Source organism: Clupea harengus, chromosome 6 (assembly GCF_900700415.2).
Source record: "Clupea harengus chromosome 6, Ch_v2.0.2, whole genome shotgun sequence".
Classification (NCBI taxonomy): domain Eukaryota; kingdom Metazoa; phylum Chordata; class Actinopteri; order Clupeiformes; family Clupeidae; genus Clupea; species Clupea harengus.
This window is the reverse complement of record NC_045157.1, coordinates 15,341,876-15,361,331: the sequence shown is the minus strand read 5'-3', so window position 1 is coordinate 15,361,331 and position 19,456 is coordinate 15,341,876. Positions and strand designations below refer to the sequence as shown.

At 43.3% G+C, this 19,456-nt stretch overlaps 1 protein-coding gene across 4 annotated transcripts; it reads left to right on the top strand.

Annotated features, from left to right (window-relative positions):
- The first annotated feature begins 3,492 nt into the window (after positions 1-3,492).
- On the top strand, positions 3,493-19,373 carry lrrc28 (leucine rich repeat containing 28). Of its 4 annotated transcripts, XM_031569165.1 has the most exons (11): positions 3,496-3,514; positions 3,723-3,798; positions 4,742-4,970; positions 5,325-5,365; positions 5,730-5,767; positions 5,904-6,041; positions 11,408-11,614; positions 14,062-14,164; positions 14,370-14,545; positions 15,280-15,439; positions 17,767-19,373. In XM_031569165.1, exons 3-11 carry the CDS (start codon positions 4,803-4,805, stop codon positions 17,834-17,836), a joined length of 1,101 nt encoding a protein of 366 aa, XP_031425025.1. In that variant the 5' UTR covers positions 3,496-3,514; positions 3,723-3,798; positions 4,742-4,802; the 3' UTR covers positions 17,837-19,373. The 4 variants fall into 4 exon arrangements, with proteins under 4 accessions (XP_012682461.1, XP_031425025.1, XP_031425026.1 ...); XM_012827007.2 differs by having other exon boundaries at positions 3,493-3,798; XM_031569166.2 differs by lacking the exons at positions 3,496-3,514; positions 3,723-3,798 and adding an exon at positions 3,849-4,110.
- Positions 19,374-19,456: the final 83 nt, after the last annotated feature.

Below are 19,456 nucleotides of genomic sequence, written 5' to 3'. Positions count from 1 at the left end.
GAGGTGATAATTCACAAAAGGCCAGACTTATGAAGGACTAAGGAAAACATTGTGCCTATCCATGGCATTCTGGACAGATTCTGAAGTGGGATAATTAAGTGCAGTGTCCTTTCTGCGTGCTGGAGGGGACAGGTCTGTTCTTGCAGGGTTGACTGGAGAACTGGTAAGTGAACCGCAGAGGAGCTACTGTCATTTTCATTGCGACTCGCAGTGCTTTCTAAACACACAACACTACATGTCACACCTTAAAACAGCCTAGTGGTTGGGAAGATCAGCTGCATGCTTCCCATTCCCCATGTGACATTTAGAGTATGTGGAATGTGTATTGTACTTTGACAATAAACACAAGAATATTCAATGCTAGGCTGTCTAATCAACAGCAAAACTGTCGCTATGCAGGCTGAAAATGTTTAACAAGTAGATGCTTATGTGGTGACTTCTTCCACAAACCATAGTGATAGAAAATGTCAAGTTGTTGACAAACGGAGGTGTTTCAACAAACAGTCCATGGTGATAGGTAAAAAGTTAGGTTCCACAACAGTACCATAATACTATAGTTCAGTAATAACACAATGTATCTTGAATGCCAAGGATGTTGATAAATTAAGCCAATATAAAAAATTCCAGTGAAACCTTATTGCTATGTGTACCATTCTAAATGATCAAAATACCAACAATCTAAAAATTAAATTAAAATAAAAACAGAAAGTTATCATTTTGTTATTGTTCTTAGAATTACATATTTTCTGTATGTCAACTCTCAACACTGAAAATGTAGCCTACTCTCCACATTCTGAGATGGAAGGCAATGTATTCATCAAGCCAAATTTGGAAATTTGGAAATAGCTACAAATTGATTTAGTCATATTCCTGATGTAACCCCTTTTTCACTGGTGGGCTCCACTCAGCATTCTAAAGTAAGCACTATCTATATCTGAGGCTTCCTTTAAATGCTAGCAAGTATTTAGAGTTACACTATAATGTAAATCAAACAGGATCCTAGGTTCTCAGCAGTTGATGGTTAGCTGGCTGAAATTCCTATCTACCACTAAATGTTACTAGGCCAGTATCTTTATAGGAATGAGAACTGTTGAAGTTGTCAAGGGAATTTAAAGTCTCCAGTGTTGCTAGGTGAACACCACAATGCTGTAATGCTACTATAGAGTTCCTGCTCTGCACAAAACCTTCAGTCAAACTTCAGTGGGTTTCCTCTCCCTGTCGACCAAATCACCTTTCAAAATCAACACCTGGTGTGTATGCGGACTGGCAAACTGTAATGAATGAAGCACTTTTCCCACAGAGTCTTTGCTTCACTAACAGCTGTTTGGTGCCTAATGGGAAAGGCTTGTGCATACCATGTGAAATGATCAGTAACAGCCAACACATTGCAGACATTGTAAGAGTCAGGCTCAATAGAAAGAAAATCTATGCACACTAGGCCCATGGGTCCAGTACTTTGAATGTGGGAAAGAGGAGCAGTTCTTTGAGACAGCTTTCACAAGTCCTACAGTACATCTCTACGTCAAGCTTCATAAAGGGCCAGTAAAATTAGTCACAAACTAAACTATATGACTTAACTATATGACTTAAGTGGCCGATGTCATCATGCAACAAATTCAAAACAAAGCAGTGAAATTACTTAGGTAGCACCAGTTGTCTCACACACCGGTCACCCTGCGTACTGCAGCGTACAACAACCCTTTGTCAATAAACTAATAGCTCGCCATTTCCCTTCTATACATAGATTAAATTCTTCATGAATCTGCAAAGACCAGCACTGGAACCTGAGTCAGTCTCGTTTCAAGATCCAGTCGTTTCAAGAAGCAGTAGAAGGACAGCCTAGTGGCCAAGCAGTCTAAAAACTCCACGGCTCCAAACAGACTGGCATGATCATTCACCAGGTTGAAGCCCAGCTCTCTGTCTATTTCATCAAGTCCAATGACGACTTTCACATCTACATTTATAACTTGGTAAAAGCGTCCTAGGACAGTAGAATGACTAGGGACGGGTTGAGGGAGGAAGCTATGACTAGAGCGCCTAGAAGCACATGTTGTAACAGTGTATAACAGTTCAAGTGTGACCTCATCACTGTGGCTTCTGTATTGGTCACTGTAGGATGTTGGGATACATAGTGATGATCATACCTGTTTATGACCTGGGAAAAGCCTCCTATGCCAGTGAAATGTTCTTAACAAAAGAGTCCAGAGACACGGCACCAGTGGGTTTTCAATTAACATCTTTTTCCAGCTATATTTTGCAAGTGGGACCAACAGTCACTCTCTGGTGTGGAGGCTGAAGGCCCCAGAACACATGAAAAACAAATACCACTTTTATACCACTCAGCTGTTTAGCAAACTGTTCAGCATTTAACTAGATTCATAAAAATCAAATACAAAGTTTTATTTAAACAAATTAAAATCATTATTTTCTATTATACAATGCATCATCTGCATTATTTCATCCTGCTCTCAATATTTTTCCAAGGATTTGCCACTCATTGTTGCAAGGTTCTGTTGTCCAGTGATTACAAATAGTACAAATACTAGTTCAATTATATTTTCAGCACTACCGTTCTCTCTTTTGTTGCCAAATTAGTAAACAATTCGATCTCTGTCTCTGAACAAACCCCAACAAAAACAAAACAGTAGGAGTAAGTCAGAGTGATCAATCCTGACACTTTGTACAAAGGTTTTGCCAATTGTCTTCACAAAACCAGCACTGAAATGGAGCAATGAAGAACGTAACCCCACTCCTCAGACCACAGGCTCAGACTAGACAAACTCTCTCCATGATTTTGTGGGCACAGTAAATTAACAAATTATTAACAATTCTAATTAAAATACATTAAACAATAAATCTGATTGATCTAAATTTACAAAATTCGACATAAACATGTATAACTAAAAATCTTCCCCTATCTCAAAAAACATCACCTTGTTTGGACCTTGTAGGATACTTCCTAGATGATCCCCTCATAGTTCCATAATGGCATCCATATTTACCAGTCAAGCCATTTCAAAGTCTAGGATAGTGTGACAGTTGACAGTTGTTTCCTTGAGGTAGCAAGTGGCACTGAAGAGGCTGCAGGTTAACAGCGCCCCCTGTAGCCAGTGGAATCTGTTGGATATTGACACAGAATGATTTGTCTGCCAGGTGGAAATCTTATTCTTATCTTATCATGGCAGGTGGGGCAGAAGGTATGTTTTACATTTCAATTGTTTTTAATTTGTCACATTATTTTAAAGGTGTTCTTTTTGTTTTGTTTTACTCCCGTGTTATTCCTTACAATCACCTTCCATCAACAGAGATTGAAATGTTTCATACCGTGTGACACTGACTTAAAATAGTTGTGTGTGCCACTTCAGGAATATCTGGTCTGCATTTCATGAAAAAATGGTGAACTGTCTCTTTAAAATGTTCTGACATAGCGAGCACAGAATTGAGCGACAACAAGGGGCGGTGAAACAGGAAGTTTTAATATTCTCAACAACGCAACCACGAATGTCTGGTCACTGTAATATCATTATTTCCAGTTGTGATGTTTATAGATCGAAATGTCATTGTGAGAGCTATATTCTGGAAAGTAGATAATTCACTTATATAAAGCAAATGTTGTTTCTTGAGAGAAAAAAATATATTATTTTTAGGGTTCAGTAGGACTTTTACTTGACGAGAAACATTCCTTTTCGCCATTTCTTTTTTGATATAATGTTGTATTGCAGAAAATTCAACATGGTTTAACGTACCCCTGAACTCAACTTGCAAGAATATTAAGCTGCATACATAGGGATAACAAACGTGAGTTGTGCCGTTAAGTATTTATATGAATAATATGATATACATTAATGTTGTGAATGTATGGTGTGTTGGGTAGATAAGATTTATGTTTGACAATGTGCAAGGCTACGACTTGCAAGTTAGCAAACTAGGAAGCTAACACTTGCTAGGTTATGTAATTAGCCGACTAGCTATCCAACGCCATTTTCACCAATGCATTATCTCGCTAGCTGGCTAGTAGGTTATAACAGCAGTCGCTGACTGATTAGCTGCCTACCCAACGTGAGATGCTTAACTAGCTAACCACATATCTCACAGTTTCGAACATTTTAGGTAATGTGTACATTTAAGTGTATGCTTTAGTTTCTTGCCAACGTTGGGGAGCATTTTATGTCTAAATGTGCGCTAGTGTTAGGTAGATAGGTGAGTTAGATAACATTACCTGGCTAAATGGCTATCTTGCTATCTAGTTATCCAAACTTGATGTTGACATTAGGCCATTAGTGGCTGTCTGACAATGTTTGAGGTACGCCTACTTCTTATGTTCTTTTCTTGTGGTGTCTCGCAACAGTTGATACAATATAGCTACGATAAATGTGTAATTTGAGACACCACAGAAACGAGTATCCCATCAAATAAAACTTTTATGCTATGCTTATTAAACATAGAATATATCTTACTTCAGTGGCACATAGAGGCCTTGAAACTGAGTTTATTGTCAACCAACTTTTCATAACTTGCTGTGGTTTTTAGACGCGTTAATTTAGCTTGGCGTTGGCAGGTAAATGTGACCACTAGTGTCTCTGTTACATTTTCTGCTGGATTATTTGCGTGCATGAAATTAGCGCAGTGAAAGAAGCTATTAAGAAAATGTCACGAGATGACCTATATTGAATACACAATTTGGGATAGGTTTAACAGTGTCAAATTCATACGAACGATCTCTTTTTTTCCCCACCCAAAGGACCAACAATGGATTAATCGAGAGGGGAGCAAGCCCGGAGGATAGGGGCCTTATTTCTACCATGGCCTCAGAACTCCACGAGACGATATTTATGGCAAAGCAGGAACGCCACAAGAATTTGTTTCTGAATTACAGAAATCTGAACAACTTTCCTGTAGAGCTCTTGAAGGATGAAGGACTGCAGTTTTTGGAAAGACTTTATATGAAGAGGAACTCCCTTAGAAGTTTGGTAAGGATCTTTACCACCCTCAAAGTCTGAAGCCTCATTTGTAAATGAAAATTGGACAAAAAATGTTTTAGTCTCACGAATATTGACTCCATGTAAATGTCCGCTCTGATGCTATCCCAGAGTTGAAGACATTGAGACTGACTTTGCATGTAATCGATGCTTAAAACTACTGATTTCCTTGTTGGTGCTGTCATGGTTTATAAAAGCTCTTTTGCAACAGGAGATTGATTACATCTCATGCAAATGTGTCAGAAATGGCTTACTGATTATTTATAATCATGCGTTTATATTTCCCAAATGTCAGTAGATATTGTGCAAAAAATCTACATCAACCATACTCTTTTTCTTTTACAGCCTGACAATCTTGCACAAAAGCTTCCAAACCTGATCGAACTGTAAGTAGTTCTACTATTGCATAGATGTAGACATCAGTTATATCAGTTATTTAGTAACTTATATCAGTTATTTAGTTATTTTCATAACTCTGCTACTGTGCACGCTATTCAATCAGAACCGTAAGAGTAGTCCATAATCCTTTCAGACAGGCAGGTTTGATGAAAAGATGGTCATACCACCCTGGTCGTTATTCTTGCTGCACATTTACCATGTCTCCAGTAGATGGCAGTGAAAGAGCAAACATATGCATACATTTAACATTAAAGTGGATGTTGGAGTAGGTTTAGCTAGAGGTTGTGTATGTGTTCGTGATTATGGATGTCTCTTAAATGGCAGTATTCAGTATGTCTTTCTGTTTTACAGGTATTTGCACTCAAATAATATCGCCATTATTCCTGAAGGTATACATATTCAATATATATTTCCTGAATGAAAAGTGACCTGTTTCCAAACTGTCTTGCTTAAAATTAGGCCTATATCTTTTATGGAGGGACATTTACTGCTGTTTAGTCTCTCAAATAATGCCTTTCTCTGCAGCTATTGGCAATTTAGCCAAGCTACAGTCCCTGGATTTGAGTGACAATGCCCTGCAGATCATCTGTCCTGAGATTGGTCGGCTGAGGTCTTTACGGCACTTGCGATTGGCCAACAACCAGTTGAAGTTCCTCCCTCAGGGTATGCAACCTACATTCATATCTCATAGTCATGCAGCATTGGCTCTTATCCAAATAATCTTACAGAAGAGTGCAGGCAGGATTCGTTAGCAAATCTTGTGCTATTTCTGCAGAAAATCCGAAAATCTCGTGTTTCTCTTATAGCCATACTTGTTAGCAAAGAGATGGGGACTCGAGTTGCGCACACACAGTGACTTTAGACTTGTCTTGAGACTTATCCTCAAAAGACTTGAGACTGGACTTGGACTCGATACTGGGGACTTGTGAACAAACTTTATTTGTATTTATTTACTACTACTGGCTTTGAAACAAAGGGAAGTTAACTAGATTAGATTGGATTTGAAACGGTGAGTGAGTATATGTATGCTTGTCACACTTGTTGAGCAACAGACAAGTGAGTCCTTTCTTCTTTAAATTCTCACCATAGCAGATTATTGCATGTTTCCAACTAACTGATATTTTGTTCTAGCAAGTAAGGCTGCAACTAACGATTATTTTGGTAATCGATTAATCTATCGACAATTTTTTCGATTAATCGACTAATCTAATGATTATTTCCCATAGCAAATTAAAATAACGACTCAAAATGTTGGAATTTGAATTTCAAATGTATTTGAGTAACAAATGTAATCATCATAATACATAAATTAAATAGTAATACAAATTAAAGTGCAAATATGCTTTTAAAAGTAAAGAGAAAGTGCAAATAAAGTTTTAAAAGTAACTCAAATTAGCAATCAAGCCTCTGCAAGTGCAAAATAACGCAAGAATAACTGGGCTGCAAGTGACATTCAAATTCAACTTATGAAATATATTTTTTTCCCACAATCATTTGTTTGAAGAATGCTAAGTGGAGGAGGTGAACTACTCAGAACAAACGAAAATACAGGCTACTCTGATAATTCACTGATTTACTACATTGCACTTAACATAACTGAAATAGTGTTAGCAAGCATCCTCCATGAGACGTTCTGTTTTCCAACATGTAAGCTTAAACTTTACTATAAGTTATAGATATATCATATATGTCTATGATAATTGCTGCTAGACACTCACTGTTCTTGTGCTCCCACAGCGCATTCTCTTTGAAATACTGGAATAGTGCTTCTTTAACTACTTATAATTGACCATCATTGAGAAAAATGCCAACTTTTCTGTTAGCCATATCTCATATGCAGCAGCTACTAAAGCTAGCTTTGTTTATTGTTTCCATGGTAACAAGAGCCGTCTCAGAATAATTCGCTTTTCAGTCGGCCATTTCTGATATGCAGCACATGATGGTACGAGAACGGAGGGCAAAGAAAACGGTGCATGATTTGTATGCTAGGCTATTTGCAGATTATGTTCCATTTTTCTCAATGATGGTCAATTATTATTAGTTAAAGATGCACTATTTCGCACTTCCTATAGTGCATTGCAATGCCGAATGAAAATTACCGGTAGCTCTGCTAGCGTCTGCCAAAAAAAAAAATATATATATTATTTTAATTTTTTATATATTGTATGACGCGTCGACAATAAAAATCATCGTCGACAATTTTTCACAATCGACGTCGTCGATTTCGTCGACTAATCGTTGCAGCTCTACTAGCAAGTTGAATTTCATGTCACTGGCAACAATTTCAATTCAACAAGGCTCCAAGTCATTGTTGAAGAATACTGTAGCAGGATGCAGTGAATCAGTTGAGACTGGACAGTATACAACCTGTTGAAAAACAATGGGACCATCTTGCTTGCCACATACATTCTTTGAGAACCAAGCAATGTTATCCAGTCATGATAATCATGGACATTTCACATTTTTCCACTCTGGCTTGGTGACCTATGAGGTTTTACACTCATGTTTCCCCCTTCAACAAATGTAATCAATCCTCATCAACCTAGATGAGTAGTTTAACCCATTTGCATGTCATGACTTGCACAATTAATAGATACCTAGATGGTTTGGGGGGTAGGTCTAGACAGCAGAACAGTTTTGAGAATTTGAGAATATCCCAAAGCAACTGAGTAACTGGAAGTGGGAACTCAATACTTGGGGTATACTGTAGCTGTATGTTCATTTTTCAAGGCAAAATACAGGTATTAACTTTAAAGGAAAGCCTTTATTGTAAATGTATTGTTTCATATTGCATTGAAGTAGCCTGTTTAAGTGATTGTGGACCAAACAACTAATGTAATGCTGATATTGTATGGTAATAGATGATTAGTGATGATAATACAGTACATGCTTTGAATTCCTTAGATATAGTTAAGTTGTGTTCTAAGCAACCCGGATGGCATGCAGTAGATGATCGAACACTCATTACAACCAAGAGACTTGACTTGGACTCGTGACCAAAGACTTGAGACTTGACTTGGACTCGTGACCAACGACTTGAGACTTGCCTTGGACTTGCTAAAAAAAGACGTGAGCACCTCTGCTTGTTAGGCAGCAGTAATTCTGCAGCAAACTCTCACTGGCTGGGCTGTCACCTCCTCACTTCCTCCGTGCACAGTTTTGACCATGCTCTTTTTTCCCCCCCCTCTTACACCAACCTATTTATATACTCTCTATTTAACATTTCCACAGTAAGGACGATGAGAGCCTGACTGTTGGTAACGTTTGCAGCTTTAACTCTTGCCTTCTCCTCTAACCTATCCGGTTTTATCAGCCCCACTGCCGCCTGTGGTGGCCAGTCTGATTAAAAGTGCTGGTTGTTGGTTGGGTTTTGGTGGAAAGAGTGCCTGTGGTCATAAGTGAGATGTGTACATGTGGGCAGTGCTAAATCGAGGTCGCCAGTGCCCACGTTCACTAGCCTCCCCCTGAGGCTGATGCCCTGAAGCTCTGGGAGACAGTTGCCTCGTATTAACCCTGGCTGTGTCTGTGCGGTGTTTGTTTGTTGATTCGAGTGGTCACCAGGGGGGTGCAGAAGCCTGTCAAAAGGGCTGCTCCTGATTCTAGTTTATGTGCGTGATTGGGCCTGGCACCAACCTCCCCGCCCCCCTGCACAAACCGTTTCCCCCCCCCCCCCCCCCTCCCTCTCGCTGCAGCCACCATCACCACTCGCTCACTTGTTCTTGGCAGAGGAATGGCTGGCTTTCTGGTTTCCTAATTTAGTAACGGTGAGTAAAAATATGCAATAACAAATGAAGTCTGGTATGTCAGGCCAGAGGCCCAAAAAGAAGTCCACTGTTTTTGGAGCATGGATTTTTTTTTCTTTGGAGACCGTGAGCGTTGTTGATAAATGACACAAGCCCTTTACACAAGACTTTACTCTACATTCCTGAAACCTCACAAAGCCTTTTTCTTTCTCATTCCTTCCCTCTCTCCAACGCGGCATCCTCTTATTAACACAGTACTGTTATAGTACCACTATATGAAGTGGAACATGAAATGTCTGTGAAAAAGGCCATGCATATTTCTGTATTTTAGCTGTTGTTGCATCAGAGTTTATGTAAAGAAGGAAGGTAGAGAGGAAAATAATCATTTTTGCATTTTTATGATTGCTTTATACCTTCGCATACAGGACCTCACTTTCAGTGTTTGGTACGAAAGTCAAATGGTTTCAAAGTTATGATGCTCAGTGATGTTCGTCATAGTGGAGGTGTCTGATGCTAGGCCAAAGACTGCCAGGCTGACATTTTTGGTCACCTGCTCCCTGTTGTACTAGAAAAATACGTTCGTGAACATCACGTAGCATAACAACTCTCTCTCTCTCTCTCTCTTCTCCTACTGATTTCATCCTAGTTGTCATCTCAGTTTGATTCTGGTGACTGTCTTTCTGGTGAATTTCGTGACACATGTAATCAGGCGTTGATGAGTACTAATCAGTAGTAATGATAATGTGTGATGCCAGTAATGCAGAAGACCAGTTTTGAATCTGGAGGTGAATAGTCAGGTGTCCGGATGACTGAAGGCAAACTTATCGCAATAGTGCAATAACGCAATAGTCTGCATCTCTGCAATCCATCTTTCCTTTCTTTCACTTTATAAATGCATCTCTCTGTTGTCAAACTTTGTTTTAGACGTTGAGCAAACATTGTCAGCGATGTTTGTTGTGAACTGGGCATTAAAACACCCTTTAAAGTTTATGACACGGGTATATGATCTGTCATATTGTTTTGTCTGAAAATCCCATCGTCATCTGTCTGTCGGACATTTTCAGTGTTCTGTTTGCATTTGCTTTTCAGGCTGTGACCTATATACAGCACCACTCAACCTTTCTTTGTCATTAATTCCTAGTGTGTCATTGAACTGTGTCTGCGGCTGGGATATTGCATGCAACAGCGGCGTAGTTAGTTGCCTGAGCACAATTATACAATAGATTGAAAGAGCTCTGAAACAGTGCAGACATTCCAGTGGTCGGAAAACCACTGTGATTGTTCACTAATTGAGTAACCATATGGTTTTATGAGGCAAGAAGTCCTGCCGTCCTAGCCGTAGGATAGCAGTTCCTTTTTCTGTCAGAAGAGTATATCCATTTTGACAGGATTTAAAAAATAATAATTGGGGATTGAGATTAGGCAAAGGCTCTTAATGCCTCTATTGTCAGATCCCTCTTGTTGTCAACAGGGGGCGATAAACAATAATCATGGAGACTGACATGAACTTTAACATGAAAAGGGCTGACATCCAAGCTGAGGCCCCTCACTTTACACCATCATGCTGTCAGTGTGCCTTCACCCCCCATACCTTTGTGTAGCATCTGTATGTGTGTAAAGCGTGTAGCTTATTTGTGTAGCTGTGTGTGTAGAGTGTGTAGCTTCCAAGAAAGGTGAAAATACACAGACAGAAAGATGGACAGGCAGAGAGAGAGAGATGTTATAGAGGCCAAGGAGCTGAAGAGCTGTTTTGCGTACTCGAAATGTAGTACACCATGGCCCTCACTCTGCCTGCTAATGCCACTTTTCATTAGTTGAGGTAATGAACAGGGGATCAGCTAGGCTCTCCGTAGACACAAGCCCGTCTCCCGGGAATCCTCACACCGCGGCGTAGCTCAGCAGTGCAACGGGAGCACGGACCTCACCCTGTCCCGCTGTATAAACAGCATGTGTCAAAGTGATGATATCTGTTTGTTCTCAGACATGTCAGCTCCTGTTGCCTGTAGTAGCATAACTGCTCAGGCATGACACTACCTGTGCCAGGGCCATCCGAGTGCAGGTTTTCCGCGAAGCAGAAGTTTGTTTGGGTAAAAACTTGATTTCATGAGAACACAGTTTCTCCAGAGAAGGGTTTTCCAAGTCCATGTCCAGTCTCTTGAGTGCAAATTATTCTGTGTGTGTTACATGTGTGTTACAAGTGTCTCTGTGTGTGTTTGCAAGTGTGTGAATGGATATGTTTTTATATATTTGTTTTTGTTTTTGACGTGCTGTGTCCCCACCCTGCAGAGATCGGGGAGCTGCGTGAGCTGGAGACTCTGGACGTGTCCATGAACCTGCTGAGCTCTCTGCCCGAGCGGCTGCACCAGTGCCTGTCCTTGCAGTGCCTGACGGCCGACCGCAACAACCTGCGCTGCTTCCCGCGCCAGCTCTGCCAGCTGCACAGCCTTAACGAGCTGTCCATGGCCGCCAACTGCCTGGCCTCGCTGCCCCTTGGTGAGTCCAGGCGTCAGCGGATGCGTGTTACTTTCAAAGCCTGGGAGGTGTGTCAGTTGCACAGCCATTGGCCAGTCTCTGTGTCTGTCACAGGAGGCCAAGTGCGCCTCTGGAAAGCATGCAGTGATCTCTTTAGGTTTTTATCTGTGTGGGAATAAACATCTGTTTCTCTGCCAGTTACATTCACCAGGTCTCATTCAGTTGATGGCTTTTGTTTATTATATTTCAGAGTATTCTAAGTAGCTTATTGTGAGTTGTTCTTCAGATGGAGCAGGGGCATACTTTATACCGATAGTCCGAACTCTGTCCGCGCGCCCGGCACGACCCTTCTGTCAGCCCGGGTGCAAGATTACACATAAATGAAAAACACTCTTCCGTCTCACTCGCCTTCTCCAGCAAAGCAGTCGGAAATGTTCACTTTAAACTTTTCCCTGAACTAGCACTACCTCAGGACTAACCATGGGACTGACAGCCTGAAGCGCTCCAGTAGTGGGAGGGCCTTTATTATGAATTGTCCAATGGCAATTACATATTTTGAAGAGCATGTGCCATTAACTAATTGAGCCACTGGAATAGACACAAAACACAGTTAACATCTCTACTGGGGTGACTCATGCTTCCTGTCCCTGCCTGAAACACACATGCTATATGATTTTATTGTTATTTACTGACTGGGCCCGGGTCTTCACCTCCTATGGGGCCGGCCGGGTCTCCATGAGCACTGGGCATCACAGAAGGTTGGAGGAGGATTTAACTGCTGTGTTATGTACCGTGAAGAATCATGATTAGTTGGCGCGTAATCAATGCAATGTATTTCATGGAGGATGAGTGAAATGTAAAGAGAGATCATGAGAAGCCATTAACAGCATGGCCTTTTAGAGGATCATCATCTCATGAAACAAAAGGGCCCTTCTCCTAACACTCTTCTCAAATGATTCCAACGTAGTGGGATCAGCGTGTGACACGGACAGACGGAGTGCGCTTTGTCTCCTCTCATGAAGAGCGTGGCATATGCTAATCTGGAGGGAGGGAGGGAGGGAGAGTGAGTGAGTGTGAGCGAGAGGGAGGGAGGGAGGGAGAGGTGAAGGAGCCTTTGCCTGCTCTCCCCAGGCTTCAGGAGCTGCTGGTGGGCAGAAGCGGCAGCAGTCCAGTGGAAATGTTTGAGACTGTTTGAGAGCTTAAAAGCAGCCACATGAAAGACGTGTGTGGAAATGGTGTTGGCGATAGTCGTCCCTCCCCACCTTCTCCCCTCACCCCCGCCCCTCCGTCTACAGACAGACAGCCTTCGTCAGCTTAGTGTGAGAGGCAGCAAGCAGCAGCAAAACACACACACACACACACACACACACAGGAAACTGAAGAGCAGTATTCACTCACACATACCGATTCCTCATAACCCTTTGCGTGCCGTGGCAAGGGAAGCTTCACCCCTTGCGGGTGGCAAGCGTGTGCGTGCTGAATGCGGGGGGCAACACCGCTGTGAGCTCAAATAACTGATAATTATGGGCTTCTCCCCACCGCACCGCACTAATAGCTCTAATTCTGAAGCTGCTGTGAAGGATCACGAACGATCTCCTTCCTTAACGCCTTTTTCCCCCCCGCCTCTGCTGGTAGGCGTCATAGCTGTCAACAGTCCTTCCATCCCCCAGCACACACACACAGACTCCTCACCACCTCCAGTCTTCCAGACGCAGCGTTGGCCTGTCACGGTCCTGTTGAGGACGGGGTAATTGGCTGTGCTAGTGGGGACTGTACTAGTTAGTGCGGTGGCCAGGGTAGGGGATGGGATTTGCTAGCTAGCGAGAGAGGGTGAGGGGGGGTGTGTTTGTGAGTGTGTAGCTGCAGGTGCAAGGAGCCCCACACTGTGAGGTGCTACTGGAGCCCGTAGGGGGGTACACACTCCAGCAGGATGATAATGAGCCTGGCATACTAATGGGTTTGTGTGTGTGTGTGTGTGTGTGTGTGTGTGTGTGTGTGTCTGTATATATGTGTGTGTGTGTGCGCGTGTGTTAGGATGGGTGTCTTTGTGCTTGGGGTGTTGCTCCATCCGTAGCTTCAAAGGCTCCCTATCGGTACGTCAGCACGTGCACTGTGCACGCGATGGCATCAGCTCAAGTTTACGTCAAGGGCAAAGAGTGTCGCCACAGCCTGTCTTGCATATCCTGTACAGGAGCAGCGAGGGACCGAGGGGCTGACTGAGACCGTGGGTGCTGTCTCTTGGCATGCGTCATGTGGTAGAAGGACCACAACATGAGCAGTGTCATTAACTAATCCACTGAAATCTGTGTCTTCTTGTGGAGTAGGAGAAAAGAATGGGTGTGGATCATATGTAGTGAATTAGTGGAGCATTTGGGAAATAATGACATTCCTTAGCTCTTAATGATGCATGCAGAGCACATTAGTGTGAAGCTGATCATTTGCATCCGTGGTCATTTTGCATCTGTCAGATCTTGGGCGTTCGCGGGAGCTGCAGTTTGTCTACGTGGACAACAACATTCACCTGAAAGGCCTTCCATCCTACCTGTACAACAAAGTGATCGGCTGCAGTGGGTGAGCAATCCACATCTCTCTCTCTCTCTCTCTCTCTGTGTATATTGTTTATATGTTTATTTTATTTAGTTTTTCCATTGACAACATTATTCATTTTACTTAAGAAACCTCTATATCTTTCATGGGCCTTCATGAGACCAAGAATGAGGTAAATTCATTGTTTATTTTGCCCTCTTTCCTCTCATCTTCCTCTCTTTCTCTCCAGGTGTGGGCTGTCATCTCAGGTATCTGACATGAAGCTGCTCACCTTGGCCCTGGGGGGGATGACGGTGACCCTGCCTGCTGAGGTGAAGGCCATCGGCTCGGAGCTGGATAAGGTGGTGCCCCTGGAGGAGCTTGCCATGAGGGCCCTGCACAGCATGTACAACGGCCCCCCAAAAGGTGTGAGGTCAAGACGGGGCACCGCACCAATCAGTTCCCTGGTTGCTGGGAATGGATGTGATCCAGAGTGGGACACATACAGTTATATGCAAAAGTCCTGGGCATTTTGTAGCTTTTTTTTGAGAAGTAGAAAGCAGTAAATACAACCCCTGCAGCAAATAGACATAAAAAAATGTCCTCTCCCAGGATTTCTTATTTCATGAGTCACTGACATAATAGCATGGAATTAATGTGTGAGCAAAGAATCACAGCCATGCTCTCTTTAACACCATAACAAAATGTTCGGACATCCACATCAAGTTTCCAAAGTGTTGTAGTAGCGTAGATTCACACATGCAGCCCTCTTCCCTTTTCACTTGTATGCTCCAAATGGCATGAAAAACTAAAGATCAGAGGTGGAAAGTCTAGGTTCACAGAGTACAGATCCTCTCCAGTGTTTCTGGCAGCCTTCTGAAATAGCTAATTGGCACAACCCGGGGGAGTGGCAATGAATAAAATTGGCCAGTTCAGTGTGTGGATGGGACAAAACACAACAAGACTTCACTTTTAAAGAAAACAAAAACATGTTAATGAATTGTTTAAATGACAGAATACTTGCTATTATTATTATTATCATTATTATCATTACTTTATGAACTTTAAGTTATCTACCCCTTCTCAGATGCATATTTATCCTACAGTTGGACCAGCCTCAGTAACAAAGGCCGTTGGTGTGTGTTGGTGTTTTTGTGCAGGTGTGAAGATCCTGCCTCCCATCCTGTTGCCTAAGAGCCTGCTGGACCTCCTGCAGTGCCCGTTGGGACACTGCCACCGCTGCAGCCAGCCCATGTTTACCATCGTCTACCCCAAGCTTTTCCCCCTGCGAGAGACAGCTCTGGCGGGAGTCCACAGGAGGTAATCCCCCCCCCCTTGGGCATCGAGAACATGGCACATCGTGACTGACGTGGCTACAGATTTGCCTCGGAACCAGCAGCGCGATGAAGACGTTTAATCAGCTCGACTTTAGCAGTCGTGCTGCGTGTGTGCAAACTGCTCAGCATCTAGCGTTGTTGATAAAGCCAGATTCGCCTTGGTACCAGCAGCACGATGAAGACGTTTAATCAGCTCGACTTTAGCGATTGTGCTGCGTGTGTGCAAACTGTTCGGCAGCTAGCGTTGTTGATAAAGCCAGATTCGCGATAGCTTGCCCTAGGGTGCTCCTAGTTGAAGCACATGGGCAGACAGATAGCACCACACTCGTCTCTGTCCACTCCATCCTTATGCATATCTCTTTACTGTGTCTGATGCCTGTCCATTTACGCACTCCGTGAGGCAAGTAATGAGCTGGCGGGGGATGCTTTACAGTCACTATCTCCCAACAGGCTATGGCCATTGTGCCTCCTGTCACACTTCATTTGTAACAGGACACCCTGCGATTCATATAAATGTCTCATACGCTCGACCCTTGAGTGCTGTTGTTTGCTGCTTTCGTTGGGTCCAGATGCATTAAGAGGTATAATCATTCTAGTAATTACCCCTCATCCTGCCTCTAACGCGTGGCTATGGTCCACGCTATGCCCCCACCAATTACGATGCGCCTGGCTACAAATGCAGTAGAAAAAACAAAGCCCTGGTTCATATTTCAGTCCTCCACTCTCCTCGCCTCTCTTCTCCCCACCTCCCCTCCCGCCACCCCCACCTGCTCTCCTCTGCTGCTGCTCTACCACTCCTCCCTGGCATTTGGTGCAGGTTTTCAGGCGAGGGGGAGGCTAATTGAAAGGGATGGCCGCTCAACGCTGATTCCCTTTGACAGTGCAGCTTTTGCCAGGGGAAGCCAGTACAGGCTCATGCTGTGCCACCGTGAGTGTGTGTGTGTGTGTGTGTGTGTGTGTGTGTGTGTGTGTGTGTGTGTGTGCGCACACACACACACACACACACACACACACACACACACACACACACACACACTCACAGAGTCCCGACTGTGCATGTGCTGCTGCCGCCGCCGCCGCCGTGAGAGTCGTGCGTTTGGAAAGGCGGCTCGCTGCCGAGTGGCAGCTCAGCTCAGAGCTCGCCCGTGGAGCCCTGCCAAAAGAAACCACACAAGACTCCCCAGGGCGAAGAGAGAGAGAGAGAGAGAGAGAGAGAGAGAGAGAGAGAGAGAGAGAGAGAGAGAGAGAGAGAGAGAGAGAGAGAGAGAGAGAGAGAGAGAGAGAGAGAGAGAGAGAGAGAGAGAGAGAGAGAGAGAGAGAGAGAGAGAGAGAGAGAGAGAGAGAGAGAGAGAGAGAGAGAGAGAGAGAGAGAGAGAGAGAGAGAGAGAGAGAGGAGGAAGCAAGCAAGCATCACACCTCTATCTGTCATTTACATCCATGAGCATGTTGTGTGGTGTGCAGGGGCTTCCGCTGAGGTGGAGGGGGCAGTGAGGTCTCCAGACCCGGTTTAAAATGGTTACACCTCTGACAGAGGCATGTTCTGTTGGAGAGCGTGGCTCCACAGAGATCATCAGCAAGCAGCTCCAGACACCCTTGGAAGAGAGCTGAATGTCAAATCATTCACTGTGCTGCTGTAACTGATATCATGCAATGGAGCCCAACCGATTAGTGCTTGTTGCACTCAGATTTAGGATTCTTGGCATCGAGGGAGCATCCTAGTGTCTAGCACATAAATGGACAAATACTGGCATATTGTCACTAGATTATCATTACTGATAATGGGTGTTGGCCTTCAAGCGGTCCCGGGTTCGTATCACGCCCTCTGCAAGGAGATACCGGTAAATACCGGATCTTTACCTTCAGATTTTGTCAGCTGAGATTGAATAAGTGCTTGAGGTAACATCCAAGTCTTTGGCTTGAGCCCTGACTAAACAGTCCTGCTTCTATGAAGTGATCTGATTTTTCAGGAGCGTTGTCCTGAGCTATTTCTCTGCTCGTTTTCTGATGAACTTGTTGCTGCAGTGGTTCTGTCATCCGTTTACACCTCAGTGCAGTTGCCAGACTGAGACGTTGAGTAGTGGCGGCGGCCGTGGCGGTGATGATGAGTGGAGGTAATCATTAGCTGGAGGCTGGCCATGGCACCATGCCCTTGTCTGTTCTTCCGAGGACTGAAGTGCTGCTCACACACACCACACTCCATCCAAAGCATCCTCCATTTTTCTCTTCTAACATGTGCTCTCCTCTTTCTGCAGTCATCTCTAACGGTTATTTTTTTTACTTTCTCTCTCTCTCTGCTTTCTCTCCCAACAGAACCACAGTGAGTTTTGTGGCATATTGCTGCTCCAGTCTGTGTTTGAGGACATTTGACCTGCAGGGATGACAACTGTAGGTGCGGATCCCTCCTTCCCTCCCTCCCTCCCTCCCTCCCTCACCTAAAACAGCACTGAAGGCTGCCTTCACCCACATGAAGGAAAAGGAGGATATTTCTTTCTCCCTCTCTATGGCTGCTACAGCTAAACAGACAAACGGTGCAGGTGCTCCACTTCTCTCGTACCACAAACCACTTATGAAGGAGAAAGCCACAGTAGAGAGACGGACATGGGGCCAAGCTTGGCAATGATTGTCCCCCCTCCTCCATAACTCACACGTCCCCAATTGGTCACCTGTGATGGAGTTTGATGTTAACCTGATCAGAAATGACAGTGGAATAAGCAGAACATGCTGGAATGTTCTACACATAATCAATATTACATTATCCAGTAAATTAGCAATGTGTCGATCCTCGCCAGTGAATACCACACGTCAAACTACAAGCGAATGAAGAAATCTTCTTTCTCATCTGAGAGAGAAAACAAAATCTACTCCTAGTCCTTTTGAAATGTGTACCTGGCTTTAATGTCACATGGTGGCAAAGAGAACTCAAACAAATGTATATTTTGGTCTACGAAAGCATATCAATTATCAGTTTTGTCATAGTGGGGGAAAAAATGATTTTAAAAGGTTTGGGCCCAACTACTGCTTTGGAAATTGGTATTTTTGAGACTGGAGTAAATAACATCAGATGGATATATCTTAATATCCACAAGAAAGTGCATTTATACATCTTAAATTTTTTTTTTTAAAAATCCCCAAAAAAACAACCTTGGTGTCAAGGTCGGTGTAGAGAAACAAGGCAGCCGTGGGGTTATGGTGCTGTGTGACTGTGTTCAGATGACTTCGGGAGTGGGCCCCAAGCTCACGTGCATTACATTGTACACTATCTAGTTTCTGTGGTTTCTCTGATGTGTTCTGAAGTTTGCACTTCAATGAAACTCCCAGCTGGCTTTGTGAGATTTGTTCCAAAACAGTGAGCCATGGATCTCCATGTTTGCATACACACACACAGTCACACTCAAAAGAAAAAAAAGCTTGGTGTTGGCCTGATAATTAAGGCTCTTTCAGTGACTGCGTCGTCAGATCCCTTGAATGAAGGCCAGAGTGAACAGATTGTGAAGTTCGAAAACCTGCGAAACCAACATACCGGCTCAAACATTAACTGGAAGAATTATGAGTGTGGATCATATGAAGGCATTTGCCGCTTGAATCTCAGTACACTGACTGAAAGGTGAACCAGATGATCAGATTTGTTTTGCACAGCTCTTAACAGTGGCACTTAAAGCCTACTAGGTGGTTAAAGCTAATGTCTCATTTGCCAAGAAAGGGGAGTTAGTTCATGGGGTTTGGTCACATAGATGACAGCATTTCGTTCAGTAGAATATGAATTAAGGGGGTGTGAACTGAAGAGCTGGGATTTTTAAGCAGTTTTTCATTTTAACTGATTTTTGTACATGTGTTTTTCCTCTGTAAGAAAATCTAATTTATGAATAATTGCTTTTATTTGAATGTCTTGGCATTTGGCAATAATCATTCTAAATGTTCACATTTGTCTGGTGTTGGTATTGTCTCCACACACATACACACACACACAAGCACACACTGTCAAGGAACGAGACCCCTTGTC

Coding starts and splice junctions, on each gene's coding strand:
- lrrc28 (XM_012827007.2), top strand. CDS start 4,803: ATGGCCTCAGAACTCCACGAGACGATATTTATGGCAAAGCAGGAACGC. Junction 4,971..5,324: donor GGAACTCCCTTAGAAGTTTG/GTAAGGATCTTT, acceptor TTTCTTTTACAG/CCTGACAATCTTGCACAAAA. Junction 5,366..5,729: donor CTTCCAAACCTGATCGAACT/GTAAGTAGTTCT, acceptor TCTGTTTTACAG/GTATTTGCACTCAAATAATA.